Genomic DNA, 23,283 nt, shown 5'->3' on the forward strand with positions numbered 1-23,283 from the left:
CTCTCTTGAAAAAGAATGTCTAGCCTTCATCTCGAGGAATGCTCTTCAAAATTCTTGCTCACTGATCTCATCAGGAACCTCCATTCTAGAAATAGACATCTTTGGAAAATTTCTTTGCTTTCCAATCTCAGGATTAAATTCTTCAAGCTTGCCTTTTCCCTTTAGAATCCTGGATCTTGTTAGCATTCAAGAAAACAACTACAATAATAGTCAACTAAGCTTTGATACCACTTGATCTGATGGATGGATCTAGACTAATTGCAATATTGGATGCTTAAATAAAATTAAATTAGCAGGTCTTAATACATTTAACATAAATAAAATTAAGCATCATAAAACTCAAAAGATTGAGGTGAAATAAACAGAATTGAGAGAGAGAAGAAGATAGAAAGTGAAAACAAAGTTTGATTTTAGAGTTTGCCACAAACGTGACTACGTCTCCAGGTCAGCTCCAATAGAGTACGACCGATCCAATTAATCTCTAGAAATCAATTACAAATATGCACCAAAGAAGACCATTTCTTCTAGCACTTCGATAACATAACAATACTCTGAAGTACGAAAATGGCTCCAAAAAATCTCCTAGAAAAATCTCCCTATTCCTTTAAAAAAAACTTCTCCAAGTGCAATTTCTCTCAAGTCTCCCTTGTTTTTCCAAATGACATCCTACCCCCCTTTTTATACAAAATAATTTGCCTAAATTGGCTCAAAACCAATTAAGGGTATAAAACAAAACACCCCCTTCGAATAACCCCTTTGCCATTTTTATATTTTGGCATTTATACAATTTTGGGGGTTAATTATTAATAAAATAACAAATATATCCTATTTAAAGAGTGGGTGGTTTGTTTGTTTCAAAAGTTAAATAGAAACTTTGCCACATGCTCTTCAAGTTCAATGCGTGGCACAGTGGTAATCATAATTTTGCCATACCCACAAGGTCATGGGTTCAAACCTCATCAAGTGCTTTGGCAACATCCCTAGATTAAATAAGAAATCTGCTACAAAGTTGTTAAAAGTTCCACGTGGTCTAGTGGCAAGGAGGGAAAGTGGTAAATGGGAAGTTGGAGGTTCAAACCTCCTCAACAAATTTTTAAACCACCAAATTTGAGCTTGAGGTGCCATGTGGCACTATTTTATTTGCTCATATTTTTGACATGTGTCATCACCTAAGCTACTGATATCATGATGATGTCATCACTATTACATTTTGCCTCCAAAATTCAAACAGCCATAACTTTCACATATGAAGTCCATTTTTGATGAAACGAATGTCAGTGGAAAGCTTGTGATGAGATCTTCATTTTGAAATCCATTGTTGACCACTTTTGAGATGGTTTGATTTCGCCCCTTATCTAGCCTTCTGGTCTACCTGTTGACCAAGCTTAACTTGCATGAACAGACTCCTTTTGCTCCATTCAAGTTGCATTGGAATGAGGATGCTAAGATCTTTTTGATGGTGCAAAAATTTGGAGATTTGAAGACACTTCAATTTTCACTGAAATTATCCATCAGATCAAGAAAAGAGAAGGAAAGACATGGAATTTCAACAAAATGACTCCCAATACAATTAAGAGATAGTTAAATAACTATGTGATGAAGGGAACTCTAGTGAATCTAATATAGTAATAACAGATCTACTGGAGATACATTCTAAGTGAAGAAGTCAAAGCATCAAAAAGAGACTATGAGATACAAGCAGTAAGGCTATATCTAGTAGATGAACAAAAGAAAAAGGTTCAAGAAGACAAAGTAAATGATGATGAAGACAAAGAAATGGTAGATGGAGACAAAAGGAAGATGTCTAAAAGACCTGATGAAAAGATCAATGAAGTACGTAGCTTGACTGACAATCAATTTGACATGATCAATTAGTTACTAAGTACAAATAATGAGATTGCAAGAAATGAGTTAAAGATTGGAAATCCAAAATCTATGAATGATAGATTGTTGAATGTTGGAAAGGAATTCATTGAGATGTTGAACACACTATTGAGCGATCATTTTGCAGGATGCTTAATGATATAAATAGTTTCAAATCTCTCTCTTGAAAAGTTGATCAATGACTAACTCCAAGATTATAGATGGCTATTTTTCAACCTCTTGGGTAATTCAATTGAAGATAATTTTTTATGTTAACAAGGAGGCCTTTTCTGGTACCCACCAATCTACACAACATTTTTGAAATGTAACCACAAAGAAAGATATAATTTTTATATTTTCTATTTTATGATGAATATAATTTCTAACTAATGCAACTACATGAATTCCTTTTTTAACCAAGTGTTTGAAAAGTAAATAATAAAGATAGATTAATGAGAGAAAAAAAAAATTACTGAAAGAGAATTTCCTAATGAAAATAAGACAAAGTAGAAATATGTCTGCATATTAAATTGTCAAAATGATTTGGTAGGAAACAAATGAAATTAGGAGAAGTGCTTCCTCTACTGCACATATGCAATCATCTATGGGAACTTCAATAAAAAAAAATGAAAGATGTTTCACATTTCACAAAATCATGAGGCAACAGAAAGTGTGCTCACATTAGAAATAATACTACATAAGAACAATAGTGATCGTTTCTCCAATTCATCACAACAACAAAATTTGTTAACATAAGGAAAACACTAGAATTGAAAGATTGCACAATTATAACAATGCAATAAAACCATTAGCTCTATTATTATTCATGAAAATGCATTCAAAAAAATAACACACTCCACCAAGATTTGCTACATTCAGACTGAGAGCACCAACAACATATATTATTACATCAAAATAATGGCTTGGAGTACATATTACGTCCATGTATTTAAAATAAATCCTCTACTCCCTTTGTGTAAGGAGTGATATCTCTTCTAATTCAAAACCATACTAAAAAAAAAATCAAATAAAGTTAATTACACACAAATTGACTCTCTAAATGGAGCTATGCAGGTCTCTACCCTTGTTTATATCAATTAATAGGTGCACGAGCCTTTACATGAGTAAAAAAAATAAAAGAAGAAGAACATAAGAAGAGAGAAGTCATGATATAATCTGGGAGTCACTAGGACCTTTAAAAATAGAAGCTTGGCCTTCTCTAGGTGTAACTAGTAGTTGAAATATTGTCAAAACATGTTTTTGATGCATGGAATGCTAAAAAATAACAACTAGTTGTTAACTATTGGTACACTAATCTATCTTAAAAATTGTTGGTCCACCTCTTGTTATAGCACACCTTGCAAAAAGTAAACCTTTGAAAAGTGCACCTTTAAAAAGCATACTTCCAAAAGGTGCACCTTCAAAAAGCACACCTCCGAAAAAAACACCTTCACAAAGTGCACCTTCAAAAAGAGAACCTCTATGAAAAAATATAAAAAAATATGAAAATTATTCTAACTCTACAATTTTCCAAGGGTGAGAATTTTTCCAACTTCACAATTTTCCAAGAGTGAGAATTTTTCTAACTCTACAATTCTCAATTTTCATCATTTGGGTCTTGTTGATCTTCAACCAAAATGATCTATGGATGTTCCCCTTTGAAATCTTGTATGGAAGAGGTGATTTATTGAAGATCTAAAACATATGAAGCTTCATAATTTACCCTCACTTCCTTGTGAAAATCATGAAGTGTGACTTCTTGGACATTCCTTGGAACTTGAAAGTCATGGGTTTTAGTGTGATCTTAGCTACTACATAAGACAATGAAGCCATGGTAATATTGAGCACCTTGAGGGCCTTTGAATGTTTTACATATGCACACCTATTCATGTATAAAGATAATTCATTCACCAAATCTTAAAATTGTGCACCTACACACTTGTGCACTTACGCACCTTCGCATAAGCAGACCTTTAGGGAAGTGCATAAGGTGCTCAATTCACCAAAAAATTGAAGTTCTTAGGTTTGAAATTGATTTGTAGGTTTTTCTCAAATGGGATTTTAGATAAGTTTTGTGCTAATTTTCATCTTTTTGATGATTTAGGCACATTTGCGCACCTTGCAAACCTATGCACTTTATTCATCAAAATTTTGTAAAATTAAGCACCTGCACACCTTATCATCTTTGGGACCTTAGGCATCTTCAAGTCTTTAGAATTGTACACCTTCACTCCTTCACATATGCACACCTTCTAGAGTCTTACAACTTATGCATATTCAAAATTATAATATATACCTAGACACCTATGGACCTTGTGAAAAATACACCTTGAAAAAGTGCACCTTGAGAAAAATGTACCTTTCAAAAAAGCACAACTTGAAAAAATGCATCTTGAAAAAGAACACCTTTTGAAAAGTAGACCTTCAAATAGTGTAGCTTGGAAAAGTGCACCTTGAGAAAAGTGCACCTTCAAAAAGAGCACTTTCAAAAAGTGCAAGTTGCTCAATTCACCCAAAAATCAAAGTTCTCAGTTTTGAAAATGATTTTAGAGTTTTTCTCAGATGGGATCTACGAGCACTCTAGTGTACTTTTTTTTTCTCTTTTTGATGATTTATACCCTCTCTATAGTCCAACATTGTCATAGGCTTCACTAGTACAATTTGTACAAATAAATGACCATGTGACTAAAGTTTTTAGTCATGACACTAAAACTTTTAGTCACATGACTAAAAGTGATCAAATTTTACTATTTTTTTACAATTAATAAATATAAGTGATTAAATAAATGACTAATTTGATCATCGTGTAAAATCACAAGAATAGATAGATTAAAATGACTAAATAAATGACTAAATAATTAGTCACCCAAAAAATTAGTGAAAATTTGGATGTTCATTTTTCTTTGTTGTGTAAGAATGAAGAAGAAAGAAAAGTGAGAAAGCAGGAAATGTCTTTGATGATTGAATTTAGAAATTTAACTTGATATATATTATGGAAAAACTATTTCTTATGATTATGTTTTTTCAATAAATTACTAAAAATTTAAAATACAAACTCTACAAATAAACATATTTTCCTATACCATATCATATCTATATTACTCTAAATAGACATATTTTTATAGTAATATAGATAATGATATAATATAGTAAAATATGTTTATTTCTATACAAAATAACTAATAAATTTAAGTCGTATAAGGATATCTTTATGTAAAATGCAAACATGATTAAATAAATATATAATACTATTTTATATTAACAATATATTAGAAATACAAAATAGATTAATAATAAAATAATTAATTATAATGTTTTCTAAAATTATAAAATAATTTAATATTTAATAATAAATAATTAGTTATTAAAATATTATGTCTTCAATACATGTTTCTCTATTCTTTCTTTGTTTATGTATCCCTCTCTCTTGTAGTGTCTCCTATCCCTAATGTATCATTTTTATTATACTTAATAAAAGAATTAATTGTTTTAATACACACACACACACACACACACACACACACACACACACACACACACACACACACACACACACACACATATTTAGGGTTATGAATTAATTTCTTCTCCATAATATCATCATTTTCTAAATGCTCTTCCAATTGGTCTCTTCATTGCCCACTATAGAATAAGATGTTATTTATAATAAATAAAGTTATAAATACAAATAACTTGAAAATTATGTAATTTTATCTATTTTTTCTTATAATTTTATATTATTAGTTAATTATATTTAAAAATATTCATCACACACAAATAAAGTTCAAGAGGAAAAATAATCTTCTACTTGATAGAAGATGAAGAATTATAACTACTTGCGATTACAAAATTCATTCAAAACCAATGCCAGTTGTCCTCCATCCATCCTCAAGAGAACCCTAACATATAGAAAGAGATTTAGAAATTTTATGCTTCTACACAAACTTTGGACCTTTTTCATTACTGGAGATCTAATGACTCACAAACCCTAGTATTAATCTCATCTCGTGAGGCTCGCTAGGGGTGCGAAAGAGGCCAATTTTTCCACCAGTACAAAATTGTGAGGATTGTACCCTGGTATTCTCTGGATCCTTAAGCTTCTACATGCCACAAAACCTTTTTTTATTGGTTCACACAAGAAAAAACTATTGTCAATGTAAGGTTTCCCAAAGTTTTTGTCAATTTTTGTGTGTAAGCTTCAATTTTTCGAAATTTGAGACTAATTTAGGCTTTGTTGTTGTATCTATGAATATAAATTTCAAAAGTCCAAGAACTCTAGATTCCTCTAAGTGTTGGAATCACAAGTTTTAATCTTTCCAGTTGTGCGATCTTCGAAATCTAGGGATTAGGGCATTGTATTTGAAAAGGGATGGGGTACAAGATCGCGTGTACAACACAGGCATCATTGTTAGACTATTATCTGCACAAGCTTTGCTCCGTAGAAGATAAATTTCAATGGAGAGGTATTGATTGATGAAATCAATCTAATGTAATTACTTTTTTAGACATAACTTTAGTCAATCTATTAGAGTTGATGGTGTTTTTTCCTCAATGACTAGATTGTGGAATTTCTTGCAGTTTGAATTGGCAGCATCAATTCAGCAAAAATTCAAGATGAAATCCTGATATAAAGATCCTTTTCATTGATTGCAACTGTGGGAAACCAAATGGAGCTCTCGCGCTTCATCAAAAAAAATTCTATAATCGGAGTGATACCTAAATGGGCAGGTTTCCCACAAGCTGAGTTTGTATTTATTTATTTTCAAGTGGACTTTTGAAATGATTTATAAGGTACGAAAAATAGTTTTAAGTGTGACATATACTCTTTTAGTAACATATATATCTGTTGCTCAGTTATAAAATTCATTAAATTTTATAAGCCTTTGTTAATTTTAAAACTTGCCTAGTTTTAAAACATCAAATTGGCCATTCTATCTTTGAAATTTGTGAGTCTTTAAGCCTCCGTGTCTCCGGCTCGTTCTCAGCTCCGCACAGCACTTGAGATCATCGAAATCCAGCTTCTGAGCCTCAAGATATTAAAGGTTAATGATTGCCTTCAAAAACATGTATTTCTTAACCTTTAACTTCTTAAAAGGTTAATGATTGCCATCAAAAACGTGTTTTTCTTAACCTCCAAGTAATAGGTTAATGTTAACCACTAAAAATACATTTTTCTTAACCTCTCCAATAGGTTAATGATAGCGTTCAAAAATACGTTTTTCTTAACCTCCAAAGAAAAGGTTAATATTAACACCCAAAAATACGTTTTTCCTAACCATTAACCTCTCAAAAAGTTAATGATCGCCTCCAAAAACATGTTTTTCTTAACTTGTTTGAGACAATCATTAACCTATCTGTTGAATTGATTAAGGCCAAAAATTGAAAGTAAAAAGAAAAAAAAATTTCATGTTGAACATCAAATGGAGTTGGATGAGAAGACGGATTAATTGCTGAGAAGGTTCAACTGAAAAAGTTGAAGAAAACACACCTGCACAGATATATTGCGCGGAACTTGAAAATGGTAGAGGATTCAATGCGGGATAGTACGATGCAAGTTGTACTCATGTCATTACACATTATCTTTCCTATGATGATCCTATTTGTCTTACTGCAAGGACAAGAAGATATTAGTAATCGATTGGTGGGTTGCAGATAGCCTGGATATTGGCTCGCCGGCCAGCCCTGCACGGATTTTGGAGGCATCCTAGGAGAAGGCTACATCAGAAGAAAAGCTCGAGTTCAATTCAAAGACTACACCATTGGATGTTTTTTTTTTTTTTAATTGGAATAGATTTTTGCTGATCTTTCTTGACCCTGAAATGATCACGCTACTGTCAACTTTGGGTGTTTCAGATGAGAACTTTGAATGCATGTAGAAAGGGCAATGTTCCATTTAGATCAAATGTTGGTCAGCAAAGAAATTCCTATTAAATACTTTGCAGATGATGTTCTCTGGTGATGATCATATGTCTGATTGAGATGCTAATGGGTTAATACAGTCCAAATACTGAACCTTATCTTTCAATGGTTCTCCAAGCATTTAGAGAATTTCAATCGGCAGAGTTAAGAACCAAGAGCCGAATATATGTCTCAAAAGGCCGCACCTGATGGGATGTTTGGACGAAACTAGGACCTTAAACTATGGTCAGGTATTTATTCAAGTATCTAGGGTCAACACCAAGCTTTTAGATGATGGGATTTCTGATTCCAGATCCAAAGAAATGGACAAGAATTGTATATTACAAGGCAAAGTTATTGTTGCAAAATAATCCATGCCTAAACCCGGGTGACAGAAGAGTATTGCATGCTGTTGATGTTCATACGCTTCATCATATGATGGACTGCTTAGTTTTTCCACAAAAGGAAGAAAGGCCTCATCCAAATGAATGTTTTGGGAATGACTTGGATGGCAACTTATACTTTATAAGTTGGGATGAATTGCTCATTCCACCTGAGCAAGATCCTCCAATAGATTATGTTGGTCGACCACTTGTTCAACTAGATCATGAAAGGATGAATTGGGAATGGTGGAACACCATGAGAGAAGTCAATTAGTTGAGGAAGATAAAGAATTTGTTCATAGAAAAACTAGGATTGAATCCGAGGATTTCTTTGTTAGATTCTTGATGGAAAAATTGAAAGAAATTAAAAGAACAATTTTGCAGCAGGAGCCTAACATGAAATGTACTCTTTTATGCTCCAAATTACCACCAAAACTTATTATTGAAGCGGCTAAGAGATTCTCACGAGACCCATGACAAAGTTGTTCCATTATCCATAGATGTCACTGCAATGGGTTTCCATGATCTTCCAATAAGATGAATCATTTTAACAGTGACTGAGAAATAAGACAGCCAAGAATTCTCCAATTGTCAAGTGAAAATTAAGTTCATGAAACATATCGCAAGAAGAGAGGATTATTTCAGCGCACTCATACACACCACATGCTCTTGATCTCTTCATGAGGAGGATATACATTCATTAATAAAGTAATGTAACTTGAATGAATCATCCAGATATCAAAAGGAGATCAACAAAGATTACTTATTCAGTCTTCCTCTTAGAAGGTGTGAGGTCAAAGTATCAAGTCATTCAAGGTTAATTTTGTAGAGGTTAATTAACCTCACCCAAATCACCTATTTGGGACGTAGTTATTAACCACGGAAGGGTAGTTATTAACCTCTATGTCTATATAAGGACACCTATTGGCTTGTCAAAGGGACTTTTTTGGTTGGAAAAATAAGGGAACACTATGCTGAAATTTTTGATCTAGGGATAAATTTTGGAAAGTATGTACACTTTTTATCTCTGAATTGAAAAATCTCTATTGTTTTTCTTGGTGCAAGAAAATGAAATGAGATCTACTTTGGGTTTCTTATTTTAAAATCCAAATTGTTATACGTTGTAGTGGACATTCTAATGGTGCTATGTGAATGTTTACAGATGATAATGAATGTGCTTAATAACATTGGTTGCTTTCAAGCGTAGTTCTTGGACACCACCATTATCAATCTTGCTAACCACAGAGGGTTGTGAGGGTGTGTGGTGCATTCGTCTTCCATGACTTTCTCCTGGAACTTTAAAGTTTGAATTCTTTATTTGAAAATCTGTTAAAAATTATATCATATGAGGGAGCTGCCCCTCAAAACGCAGAGGAAGGCCGGATATCAAGGGCCTATCCAACTGTTGTGAACGATTTGCCGCATACACTCCATTGGGAAAATTCTTCTGTGAAAAATCTATTTACCAACAGATTTTTGGCGACTCTGCTGGGGATAGACTGAACAAAAAGATTGACAGTCGCCTATGATGAAGTACAATGGTGCTTCCACATGAGAACGTTTTTCCTGTTCCCCAACCGAACCTTGGCTTTCAAGACACCCAGGAAGATATCATCTTAGACTTGAACATTCTTGCCTGGAGGTGTAGACGAAGTATTCAAGAATATCATCAAGTTAATCGAGTTCTTGAAGAAGAAGAAGAGTTCAGAGAAATCTTGCGAAGAGCCCCTATTGGTCAGGACATTGTAGTTATTGAAAGAATAGTGGTCATTCCAAGAAGAAACAGACAGAATCTTGGTCATATTCAAGGGCAAATAAATAATAACAACTAAGCTGGCTGATAAACCATACACTTGGGTTGATAGACAAAAGGGTTTGGTAGACGAAGACTTTGAAGCCCTTCGAAAGTTAGATTTTAAGCCAATTACTCCTAAGAAGAAGAGGAAGGTCAAGTCTGTTACTAGGTCTTCTTCTCCAACTAAGGCTACTATTTCCCCTACGGCCTTTCAAGCTTTTCTTTTGCCAGGGACTATTGTACCTTCAGCTATAAATTTACAGCCCTTGAATATCATTCTTCTGACCATGGCACATCAAGCACCGCAGCCACCAGTCCCATGGGGAGCTGCTATTGGCCCTCTAAATTTAGGAAACCAACTACATGACATGCCCGTTGGTTCTCAAAAAATTCTTCCCAAGTTTTTTGGTGATGAAAAAGTCACTACCGATCAGCATATAAGTGCATTCTTTACAGCAAGCGGTGTTCTTGCAATCCAATATGAAGATGTTTCTGTCCGTCTTTTTGTTGAAACACTTACTGAAGCCGCAACTGAATGGTTTGGACAACTACCGGCTGGATCAATTACCTCTTGGGTAACTTTGATTCAGGCTTTTGAGAGGAGATTTAAGATTGCTGAAGATGAACATTTTCTCCTTTCCCAGTTGACTTCAATGAAGAAGGAAATTCATGAACCCATGCGAGAATTCATTGCTCATTTTAATCAGACGGTGAATCGAATCCCTATTAACAAAAGACCCACTGAAGAAAATCAAATGACTTTCTTCATCAGTGCTCAACCTTCTGATGTAAGTTTTCAAATACGAAGGACAAGACCCGTTAATCTAGCAGCTGCGCAAACCTTGGCTATCGAGGTGGAAGATGACTTGCTTAGTTCAGGAAAATGGAGTCGTGATCTACAAAAGGGAAAAGGTCAACAAGGCCCTGTCACTACTACTGATCCTTTATATCAAAAATTGGCTAATGATCTATTACAACTCAAAAAGTAGTTACCCTCTAATCCTCCACCTTTGTATCATGATATTCCAAGGAGGAATTATCTGCCATATCAACAAAATAGAGCAACTAAGTGGCTACCCCAATCGACACCAAGATTAGCCATCGAACATCCCTCATCATCTGGTAAACAAATTGTTGTGTGTGATTTTCACCTAACAATAGATCATGATGGCACAAACTGTCCTAAGATGACTAGATTCATGCAAATGCATTTGACTACGGAGAAGATAGAAGAATATGTGGCTCCTGAAGATGTGACGGAACCCGTTGTTGGAGCCTCTTCCGTAAATTTTCTGGAGTATGAATCTGATGATGACCAAACTGAAGATATCAACAATCATTCTTGCAATGCAACTACACCAAGTTGGAGACAGAGATTGGAAGAAAAATGGAGTAAACAAGCGAAAGAAAAAGCCTCTGATGAGATTGCTAAGAGGATTTTGTATCATAAGCATACTCCAGAAGAGCCTTCTCAAGCAAAGGAGGCAGATAAGGGTAAAACACCTCCCATCATGGAAGACTCTTTTGATTTTATTGATCATTGCAAGAAGACCAAAGTAAAAATTTCTCAATTGGATTACCTAAAAGCCAACCCTCATCAATTAGAAAGGTTGATCCAATGTGTTGGCAAAGAGAAACGTTCACCTGAAATCACTATCAACCACGAATTAGGAGTTTCTCTAGAAGTGGAAGATAATTTGGAAGGGCCCATGACTGAGAAAGAATCTTTTGTTGCGGCATCTTTGTCAGACAAACCTGAGCCTTTCTATGTTTCTCTTTATATAGCTGGATGCAAGTTAAGTAATTGTATCATTGATTCTGGTGCATTTGATAATGTCATGCCTTCAAAGGTAGCACATGCCTTGGGTCTCTCTCTGAATAAACCTTTTGGAAAAGTGTATTCTATGGAGGCAAAACAAGTCTCGCTAGTTGGCTAGTTGAAAGATGCTCAAGTAGCACTTGCGGCACATCCTGAGAAGAAGTTAAAACTGAATATCCTGGTTGCTGATATTCTTGCTAGTTACGGGATTCTTTTGAGCAGAAATTTTTGCAAAGATCTTGGTGGTGAAATCAAAATGGACATGTCTCATGCCCTTATCCCTATTGGAAATAAGAAGGTTAAGCTTGATCCTGAACCCAAAGCTAAATATACAGTGTTGAAATCGGATGATCCCAGAGCTGAAATATTATATGTTGATACTGGGCATGGAACGTACATGATGATGTCCAATGAAGGAGATGTAACTGAACCTCTCATGCCTGATATAACCAATGAATTATGGTTAATGGAATTTGACGGAAGTTCTTCTTCTTCCGGTTCAGGTACTGGGATAGTGTTGATATCACCACAAGGAGAGAAATTTCCCAAAGCTTACAAGTTGGCTTTTGAGACCACCAATAATACCGCAGAATATGAAGCTCTCCTACTTGGTCTTGAGTATGCAAGAGGAAAAGGAATCAGACAACTCAAGGTGTCAAGAGATGTAGAATTAGTTGTCAACCAGGTACGTAGGCAATATCAAGCAAAGAATCCAAAATTGAAGGCATATAGGAATAGAGTGTGGGATGAGATCGAGCATTTCGATGCTTTTTCTTTATTTTCCATTCCTCGTGAACAAAACTCTAAGGCAAATTGTCTTGCAGTCTCTGCGTCTCTACTTATCCCTCATCCTGAGTTCAACAGAGATGTTTATACAGTAGAGATGATTCATAGACCCAGTGTGCCTGATAATGATCGACAATGGCAAGTTTTTGATGATGATGGGCAAATAATTGCATTTCTCGAGGGGAGGCCTCCATTTTCAGACCTAAAATTTGAAGGATCGTGCAATCATAATGGAAAACAAGAAGAAGATCCTGAGGTTATTCAATTGGAAGGTAATGTTATCCCGAGAGGATTAGTCACCCTAGAGAGTCTTTTTAATAAAGAAGACAAAAGGAAAGAGAAATTTGAGGACACCAGACCTTCTGATTGTTCAGGTTATGAGAAAGTAAATATTGGTTCTCAGGGAAATCCAAGAATGGTTCTAATAGGGAAAGGTTTGACATCTCAAGAGATAGAAGAGTTTACAAGGTTATTGAATGCTTACCAAGACGTTTTTGCTTGGGGTTATGAAGATCTAAAGGAATTCATGGATGGGAAATTTAAACATCAGATTCCTTTGAAACCTGGTTCAACTCCCTTTCGGCAAAAACAAAGACAATTCAATCCCAAGGTGGCAGACGCTATCTTCAATGAGGTTGATAAGATGCTTAAAGAAAAGATTATCTATCCCATTCACCACTCAACATGGGTAGCTAATATTGTTCCTGTTAGGAAAAAGAATGGTGAGATAAGAATATGTGTTGACTTTCGCAATTTGAATCAGGCGTCACTCAAGGATAATTATGGACTCCCTGTCATGGATCACATTTTGTAGTTGGTATCTGGCTCTGAGCTCATCTCAATGTTAGATGGCTTCTCTGGTTATAACCAGATCAGTGTTGCACCTGAAGATCAACATAAAATCGCTTTTACCACTCCATGGGGTACGTTTGCCTACAATCGTATGCCTTTTGGTTTGATAAATGCTGGGGCCACCTTCCAAAGGGCCATGGATCATTCATTCGAGGATTTCAAGAATAAGATCATTGTTGTGTATCTTGATGATCTTACAGTGTTTTCAAAATAGAGAAGAGATCATGTGCATCATCTAGAAGCAATATTACATCGATGTCGAACTCAAGGCATCTCACTGAATCCTAAGAAGTCTATATTTGGAGTGATAGAAGGAAAACTACTCGGGCATATCGTCTCCAAAGAGGGCATTCAGATAGACCCTGAGCGGGTGAAAGCTATCCAACAGTTGTCACTTCCCATGAGTAAACCAGGGATTAGATCTTTCTTTGGGCAGATAAACTTTATAAGGAGGTTCATACCAGACTTCTCTAAGATAACAAAGTCAATTGTGGATATGATGAAAGGAAATACTAATTTTAAGTGGACAAAAGAAGGTAAAGCTTCTTTTGAACAAATCAAGACTGAAATTGCTCATGCGCCTACCCTTTCTTATCCAAATTTTTCCAAGGATTTTCATTTGTATTGTTATGCCTTCAAAGACACCTTATCTGCTATACTTACCCAACCTGACAAAGACAATACTGAGGCCCCAATAGCATTCATGAGTATCCCTCTTAAGAAACATGAATTGAAATACTCCTTGATTGAGAAAAATGCTTATGCTCTAGTTAGAGCAGTGAAACAGTTCAGGTTTTACATCCTAAACTCTCACTCCAAGGTGTTTGTCCCTGACTCGGCAGTGAAAACTATTCTGAAACAACAAGAAATTGGCATGAACAAAAGGGCCTCCTGGATAGCTAAAGTACAAGAATATGATCTCGATATAAAACCTACAAAGCTTGTCAGGGGAAAAGGTTTGTGTAAGGCAATTGCGGAAGGATCTTCTAAAGGTGAAGAAGAGATGAAGGAAGAAATGCCTTTAGTTTTATTCATTAGTAATGTTGATGATTGGTTTTCAAATATTGCCTATTTTTTGACATATGGGGAATGTCCTGCTCATTTATCACTTAAAGAGAAGAGGACTTTAAAATTGAAATCCGCAAAATACATTCTTTGGAATGACGCTTTATACAAGAAAGGGATAGATGGTACTTTTCTGAGATGTGTTGATTTTGAACAAAGAAAGGAGTTGCTTCAGTTATTTCATAATGAAGCATGTGGAGGTCATTACTCCGCATCAGTAATAGCTTACAAAATTCTGAGAAATTGTTTTTACTGGCCCACAATATTCAAAGATGCAGAAGAATGGGTGAAGAAGTGCGATTCTTGTCAGTACTTCAAAGGAAAAGTTCAACTGGCTGCACTGCCCTTGAAACCAGTGGTGATCGAAGAACCCTTTCAACAATGGGGTTTGGATTTCATAGGTCCTATTCATCCTTCATCCTCTGCTGGACACACTCATATTTTGATGGCAACTGACTATTTTACCAAGTGGGTGGAAGCGACTCCAGTAAAACAAACAACTTCAGAAGTGGTGTGCAATTTTATCAAACAAAACATTCTGGTTAGGTTTGGTGTGCCGAATAAAATTTTTACTGACAATGCTACCAACTTCTCTTCCTAAGAGATATCATCATTTTGCTATCAATACGGGATTATTCTCTCTCATTCCTATGATTATTTTGCACAAGGAAATGGTCAGGCAGAATCAAGCATTAAAAATATTATGACCATTGTGCGAAAACTGATTGATGTTAATCAAAGATCTTGGCACAAGCACTTGTACGATGCACTGTGGGCAGATCGTACCACTAAAAAGAGAGCAATGGGATTTTCTCCCTTCGAGATCCTGTATGGAACTGAGCTAGCTCTTCCTCTTCCTTTAGAGCTATCCACCTTGAAATTACAGAGTGCCATTGAGAATCTTGAATTCAAAGATGCTCTTGAGAAACGAACGTTGTATTTGACAAAGTTGGAAGAAGAAAGAGAGATGGTTGTTGATAGAATTCAGGAACATCAATCCCGTGTCAAGAGGTTATTTGATAGAAAGGCTAAGCAGAGGATGTTTCAAGAAGGTGATCTTGTCTTGCTTTGGGATAAGCGCAGAGAGCCAAAAGGATTACATGGAAAATTTGACTCCTTATGGAGAGGCCCTTTCCAGATCAAAGAGGTATGTGGAAGGAACTCTTTTATTTTGTCATACCTGAATGATACCTCGTTGCCCTTACCTTATAATGGGCAACACCTAAAACATTATCATCAGTAGAAGGTGTCCGTACACCTTTTTGTGTATAGGTCATCCCGTTTTTGGTGTGCTCTTGTTAGTTGGTGTTGTTTTAGCCTTTCTTTCTGTTGTCCTATTTTTGGTTTTTGTGTTCCCTCTTTTTTAATTTGGTCCCTCAAATGACTCTATTTCATAGCCCAATGGATAAGGCACTACTTTATTCATTCTGGATTCAAGCTTCGTCCTTGTCAGTCCTTGTCCCCAATTAGAGCCAGCTGTTGCCCGGTTATAAAATTCGTTAAATTTTATAAGCCTCTGTTAATTTTAAAACTTGCCTAGTTTTAAAACATCAAATTGGCCATTCTATCTTTGAAATTTGCGAGTCTTTAAGCCTCCATGTCTCCGGCTCGTTCTCAGCTCCGCACAGCACTTGAGATCATCGAAATCTAGCTTCTGAGCCTCAAGATATTAAAGGTTAATGATTGCCTTCAAAAACGTGTATTTCTTAACCTTTAACTTCTTAAAAGGTTAATGATTGCCATCAAAAATGTGTTTTTCTTAACCTCCAAGTAATAGGTTAATGTTAACCACTAAAAATACATTTTTCTTAACCTCTCCAATAGGTTAATGATAGCGTTCAAAAATACGTTTTTCTTAACCTCCAAAGAAAAGGTTAATATTAACACCCAAAAATACGTTTTTCCTAACCATTAACCTCTCAAAAACTTAATGATCGCCTCCAAAAACATGTTTTTCTTAACTTGTTTGAGACAATCATTAACCTATCTGTTGAATTGATTAAGGCCAAAAATTGAAAGTAAAAAAAAAAAAAAAATTCATGTTGAACATCAAATGGAGTTGGATGAGAAGACGGATTAATTGCTGAGAAGGTTCAACTGAAAAAGTTGAAGAAAACACACCTGCACAGATATATTGCGCGGAACTTGAAAATGGTAGAGGATTCAATGCGGGACAGTACGATGCAAGTTGTACTCATGTCATTACACATTATCTTTCCTATGATGATCCTATTTGTCTTACTGCAAGAAAGGACAAGAAGATATTAGTAATCGATTGGTGGGTTGCAGATAGCCTGGATATTGGCTCGCCGGCCAGCCCTGCACAGATTTTGGAGGCATCCTAGGAGAAGGCTACATCAGAAGAAAAGCTCGAGTTCAATTCAAAGACTACACCATTGGATTTTTTTTTTTTTTAATTGGAATAGATTTTTGCCGATCTTTCTTGACCCTGAAATGATCATGCTACTGTCAACTTTGGGTGTTTCAGATGAGAACTTTGAATGCATGTAGAAAAGGCAATGTTCCATTTAGATCAAATGTTGGTCAGCAAAGAAATGCCTATTAAATACTTTGCAAATGATGTTCTCTGGTGATGATCATGTGTCTGATTGAGATGCTAATGGGTTAATACAGTCCAAATACTAAACCTTATCTTTCAATGATTCTCCAAGCATTTAGAGAATGTCAATTGGAAGAGTTAAGAACCAAGAGCCGAATATATGTCTCAAAAGGCCACACCTGATGGAATGTTTGGACGAAACTAGGACCTTAAACTATGGTCAGGTATTTATTCAAGTATCTAGGGTCAACACCAAGCTTTTAGATGATGGGATTTCTGATTCCGGATCCAAAGAAATGGACAAGAATTGTATATTACAAGGCAAAGTTATTGTTGCAAAATAATCCATGCCTAAACCCGAGTGACAGAAGAGTATTGCATGCTGTTGATGTTCCTACGCTTCATCATATGATGGACTGCTTAGTTTTTCTGCAAAAGGAAGAAAGGCCTCATCCAAATGAATGTTTTGGGAATGACTTGGATGGAAAATTATACTTTATAAGTTGGGATGAATTGCTCATTCCACCTGAGCAAGATCCTCCAATAGATTATGTTGGTCGACCACCTATTCAACTAGATCATGAAAGGATGAATTGGGAATGGTGGAACACCATGAGAGAAGTCAATTAGTTGTGGAAGATAAAGAATTTGTTCATAGAAAAATTGGGATTGAATCCGAGGATTGCTTTGTTAGATTCTTGATGGAAAAATTGAAAGAAATTAAAAGAACAATTTTGCAGTAGGAGCCTAACATGAAATGTACTCTTTTATGCTCCAAATTACCACCAAAACTTATTATTGAAGCGGCTAAGAGATTCTCACGAGACCCATGACAAAGCTGTTCCATTATCCATAGATGTCACTACAATGGGTTTCCATGATCTTCCAATAAGATGAATCATTTTAACAGTGACTGAGAAATAAGATAGCCAAGAATTCTCCAATTGTCAAGTGAAAATTAAGTTCATGAAACATATTGCAGGAAGAGAGGATTATTTCAGCGCACTCATACACACCACATGCTCTTGATCTCTTCATGAGGAGGATGTACATTCATTAATAAAGTAATGTAACTTGAATGAATCATCCAGATATGAAAAGGAGATCAGTAAAGATTACTTAGTCAGTCTTCCTTTTAGAAGGTGTGAGGTCAAAGTATCAAGTCATTCAAGGTTAATTTTGTAGAGGTTAATTAACCTCACCCAAATCACGTATTTGGGACGTAGTTATTAACCACGAAAGGGTAGTTATTAACCTCTATGTCTATATAAGGACACCTTTTGGCTTGTCAAAGGGACTTTTTTGGTTGGAAAAATAAGGGAACACTATGCTGAAATTTTTGATCTAGGGATAAATTTTGGAAAGTATGTACACTTTTTATCTCTGAATTGAAAAATCTCTATTGTTTTTCTTGGTGCAAGGAAATGAAATGAGATCTACTTTGGGTTTCTTATTTTAAAATCCAAATTGTTATACGTTGTAGTGGACATTCTCATGGTGCTATGCGAATGTTTACAGATGATAATGAATGTGCTTAATAACATTGGTTGCTTTCAAGTGTAGTTCTTGGACACCACCATTATCAATCTTGCTAACCACAGAGGGTTGTGAGGGCGTGTGGTGCATTCATCTTCCATGACTTTCTCCTGGAACTTTAAAGTTTGAATTCTTTATTTGAAAATCTATTAAAAATTATATCATACGAGGGAGCTGCCCCTCAAAATGCAGAGGAAGGCCAGATATCAAGGGCCTATCCAACTGTTGTGAACGATTTGCCGCATACACTCCATTGGGAAAATTCTTCTGTGACAAATCTATTTACCAAGAATATCCCAAATGTACACTGAATTCATTAACTCGATGAGTAGAAGTATTTTGTTCGACAGCTATACAAAGACCTGAGAAACCAAGGCTTGTCTTGCTTCTTTGATGAAGATTGTTAAAGCATGCCAGTGGGAGAAGATTTCCACTCTTCTATATCTGATGCCGCTAGGGCATGCAAAGAAGCAGTTTTGATTCTCTCCAAGGATTACCTCAAAGCAAAGTGACTCATGCTACAACTCTCTTATTTTGTGGAAGCAAGAGACATAAAATGTATTAATCCCGATCTCAAGATTGTACCTCTATTCTTCCTGATTCCACCGAGTACTCTTAATACAATTCCAGAAGGAAAAGAAAAGTGGAAGGAGTTCGGGATATCCAGGGAAACGCAAGCCAAATGGCTCGATGCTTTGAATGTTGTATGGGGAAGCAGTGAAATAAATTTTAAGGATAGTGATGATGAAGAGGAAAGAGATTTTATAGTGAAATTTTTTTGAGATATATTATCTAAGCACATGCTTCGAGTGTCCTCCCCAACGTACCACGTCCATGTTGTGCAAGGAGAAGCGCAAATGTGTCAAATGCCTCTGTTCCAACTGCCCTTGCTGGTTGGATAGAAAATGCCACACCCAGACGTCATGTAGCTATGCCTGCAGCACCTTCTGGAATAAACACATCAACAAATACTGGTAAACCAAATTTTGTTAGTTTGCTAACATTGTTTACTTTTTAATTTTATATGATGAAGGTACGTGCTGATATCACTTGATGGAGGGCCACGCCACCCTACCAACTCATAACCAAGAATACAACAATATGGAGACAAGAGAGATAAAATGCTTCCCAAGAAATTTTATTATACTTGAAAATCCTTACAACACCCACAAGATGATATCATAGATATGACTTCCTCAAAAAGAAGCTTACAAATTCTTCAACATAAGAGAAATCCAAAATAAGAGTCTTCACACCAAGAGCTTCACCAACAACTTCTACTTGAAGAGCTACACCTTTAGAGCTTTCACACCTTGAAGTCTTCACACCTTCTAGCTTCACACTTTGAAGCTTGACTTTCCAAAGCTTTACCTTCCATAGCTTCTACTTCTTGAGCTTGATTAGAAATGCTAATATGCCTTGCTTGAATAGGCACTTACCACCCAATGCACGACTTATCCACAACCTTCTAGAATTCCTCCTCCACAATATCCAAAACCTTCTAAACTTCCATAACCTTCTACAATATCCTTAACTTTCTACAATATCCATAACTTTCTAAAATTCCACCAACACATCTCGATAAATGGAATGACAACCTTTTTTTCTTTTTTAAAAATAAATTTTCTATTTTATGCCACCTATGCACCTCGAAAATAGAAATTCCTCCTTTTTTTCTTTTTCTCCTTTTTCCCTTTTTATTTTTTTTCCTCTAATTTTTGTCACTTTTTCTCTCCTCCATTTAAAAATAAATAAAAAATAAAAAAAATTTCCATGCAAGATGCTCCTGCATCAGAGTCCCCTGATAGATAGAAAAGTGTGTCCCACACTTTGACGCCAAAAAAGAAAGATCTAAAACCATCTTCATCTTCACCGAAGGCTTCCACCTCAATAGGGACAAGAAAACCACCATGAAAATCTTCCACATTTGCATTACTCTATCAAACACTAGAATCTCAACCATTCAATTAGCATGCTCACTCCTAGGAACAAATTGAACATAATGCTTCATTAGCAAACTCCCATTCACATCAACAACTAGTGAGTCCATACAAGCAATAACAAACTCCACATCAACAGCCACATGTAGATCTCCATCAACACATGCCAAACTCTCAACACCAGCAACCTCATTGCTCACAACAAGATGCTCTGCAATACATAACTCACCTCCAACAACAACTAGATCATCCACAACCAAGTGCTCTGCAACATACAAGTCACCACCAACATCAACTAGATCATCCATAACCAAATGCTCTATAGTCTCCATGCCAGACTCAACCAATTGATCATGAAAACCAACCTCTGTCCCAACATCAACAAGGTTATGAATATCTTTAGCAAAAACCTCTAGTTGCTCTACAGGTTCTACATCAAGCTCCACAAACTGATCAGCAAAACCAACCTCTTCCACCTTGACCTTCTTAGCTTGATTAGCCAATCTAGCATCCAACCAAGCAAACATCTTAGAAAAAATCCTCTCCACTATATCATGGATTTTCACAATCATCTTAGGGTCCAATCCTCTCAGAGCCATCTCCCAAGATCTTCGTAAATCCTCTGCAACAAATCCTTCCCACGCTCCTTGTGACAACCTTGAATTTTTTGCAAGTCATATCGCAACCTGCCACCTTGCACGAACAATCAAGAACCACATCACAAGTCTAGGACAATGGATCTACAATCCATAAGCTCTCTACAATCATGCCTCAACAAGTTCAGTCTTCCATCTCTGCATCCATCGATCAATATGCATGTCCTCCCAAGGTCTTAGTGCAAACTGCCTCAGCTTCGATGTTCTGTCTACATGCTCAAGAACTCTCACTCTGATAAACTTTACCCAACTAAGGTCCTAGTACAAACTACCTCACACTTCGACAATTTTCTTGTACACTCAGGAACTCTTGCTTTGATAAACTTCACCGAACCATGGTCCTAGTACAAACTACCTCACACTTCGGCGATCTACTTGTACACTCAAGAAATCCTACTCTCATACCACTTGATGGAGGGCCACATCACCCTACCAACTCATAACCAAGAATGCAACAATATGGAGACAAGAGAGATAAAATGCTTCCCAAGAAATTTTATTATACTTGAAAATCCTTACAACACCCACAAGATGATATCATAGATATGACTTCTTCAAAAAGAAGTTTACAAATTCTTCAACATAAGAGAAATCCCAAATAAGAGTCTTCACACCAAGAGCTTCACCAAGAACTTCTACTTGAAGAGGTACACCTTTAGAGCTTTCACACCTTGAAGCTTGACTTTCCAAAGCTTTACCTTCCACAGCTTCTACTTCTCGAGCTTGATTAGAAATGCTCATATGCCTTGCTTAAATAGACAATTACCACCCAATGCATGCTTATCCACAACCTTCTAGAATTCCTCCTACACAATATCCACAGTCTTCTACAACTTCCATAACCTTCTATAATATCCACAACTTTCTACAATATCCATAACTTTCTAAAATTCCACCAACACACCTCGATAAATGGAATGACAACCTTTTTCTTTTCTTTTTTATAACTTTTCTATTTTATGCCACCTATGCACCTTGAAAATAGAAATTCCTCATTTTTTTATTTTTCTCCTCCCCCCCCCCCCTTTTTTCCTCTAATTTTCATCACTTTCTCTCTCCTCCATTTTTAATTTTTAATTTTTTTTAATAAATAATTTGCCCATGCAAGATGCTCCTGCATCATTATGTTTGTATGCCCTTGAACGTATTTTGTAGCTTAAATAGTAGTTTGTTATTTATATTGTCAAAATCCCACACTTGGACCTTATGTAGTTGTGCCTCCAGGGCCTACACCAAAATGCCCAAAGGCTAAAATACAAATGTCAAAATGACAATGTTTGAAATGTCAAAAACTATGAAACATAGTGATGGAAAGTAGGACGGCTACCTCTAGTCAACATCTCCCAACATTGCATCAAAGAGTAAGTGTATGACTCTCAGTCACTTCTTTCTCATCTAATGGAACTCCTCATTGTTTTCATAATACATTTATATGACTGTTAGAGAAATATTATATTAGAATTTACTACTATTTTTGCTCCCAAATCAGCTCCAGTGGTGATAACAAAGCATTCTTTCCCAATTGTATTATTCAGTAATAAACTTTTTTATTATATGACATTGATGGTTTCTTCCTCTTCTAATGGTTTTCCCAAAAACAATAGAATATATTCTATCAAATTGATCAACCCATAATTGTAGTGGTTGAAAACCATTTATCTCTTGCTGAAATTGAGTGATATTTGTTTTACCTATAATTATTTTATAACATATTTTTAGTTTGCATCGATCAATCTATGTTTTACGAGTAGTTCTTTAAAACAATACATCTTTAGGTCAAATCAATCAAACCATGTTACATGAATGTCGGTTTAGAATAACTCATTTTGTTAATAAATGTTTCACTATAAACTCAATGCATATAGGTGATGTCCATAGAATTCAAGTATGTGATCTTCCTCTATTCTAATAAGTACCACTTTTCTCAAACATGTCTTTGTAAGATTTCCCAAATCAATTCCTTTGACATGCCACTCCAATCACTTATTTATAAAACTCTTAATTATAAATCTAATAATAATCATAAAGTAATTTTAATTAAACTATCTCATTTACATATTATTGAAACTCTTAACTAAACATCTAATAAAAGAAAAAAGTAATTATGATGCAATATGTAAAGGCTTGCTC

The 23,283-nt window shown here is 35.6% G+C and overlaps 1 protein-coding gene across 1 annotated transcript; it reads left to right on the forward strand.

Moving 5' to 3' along the window:
- The first annotated feature begins 15,164 nt into the window (after nt 1-15,164).
- On the forward strand, nt 15,165-16,806 carry LOC149541943 (uncharacterized). Its single transcript, XM_089795669.1, has 2 exons — nt 15,165-15,608; nt 16,591-16,806. The coding sequence occupies exons 1-2, from the start codon at nt 15,165-15,167 to the stop codon at nt 16,804-16,806; spliced, it is 660 nt and encodes a 219-aa protein (XP_089651795.1).
- Nucleotides 16,807-23,283: the final 6,477 nt, after the last annotated feature.

This window comes from Cupressus sempervirens, chromosome 8 (genome assembly GCF_028749045.1).
Source record: "Cupressus sempervirens isolate cs-2001-9-10 chromosome 8, ASM2874904v1, whole genome shotgun sequence".
NCBI lineage: Eukaryota > Viridiplantae > Streptophyta > Pinopsida > Cupressales > Cupressaceae > Cupressus > Cupressus sempervirens.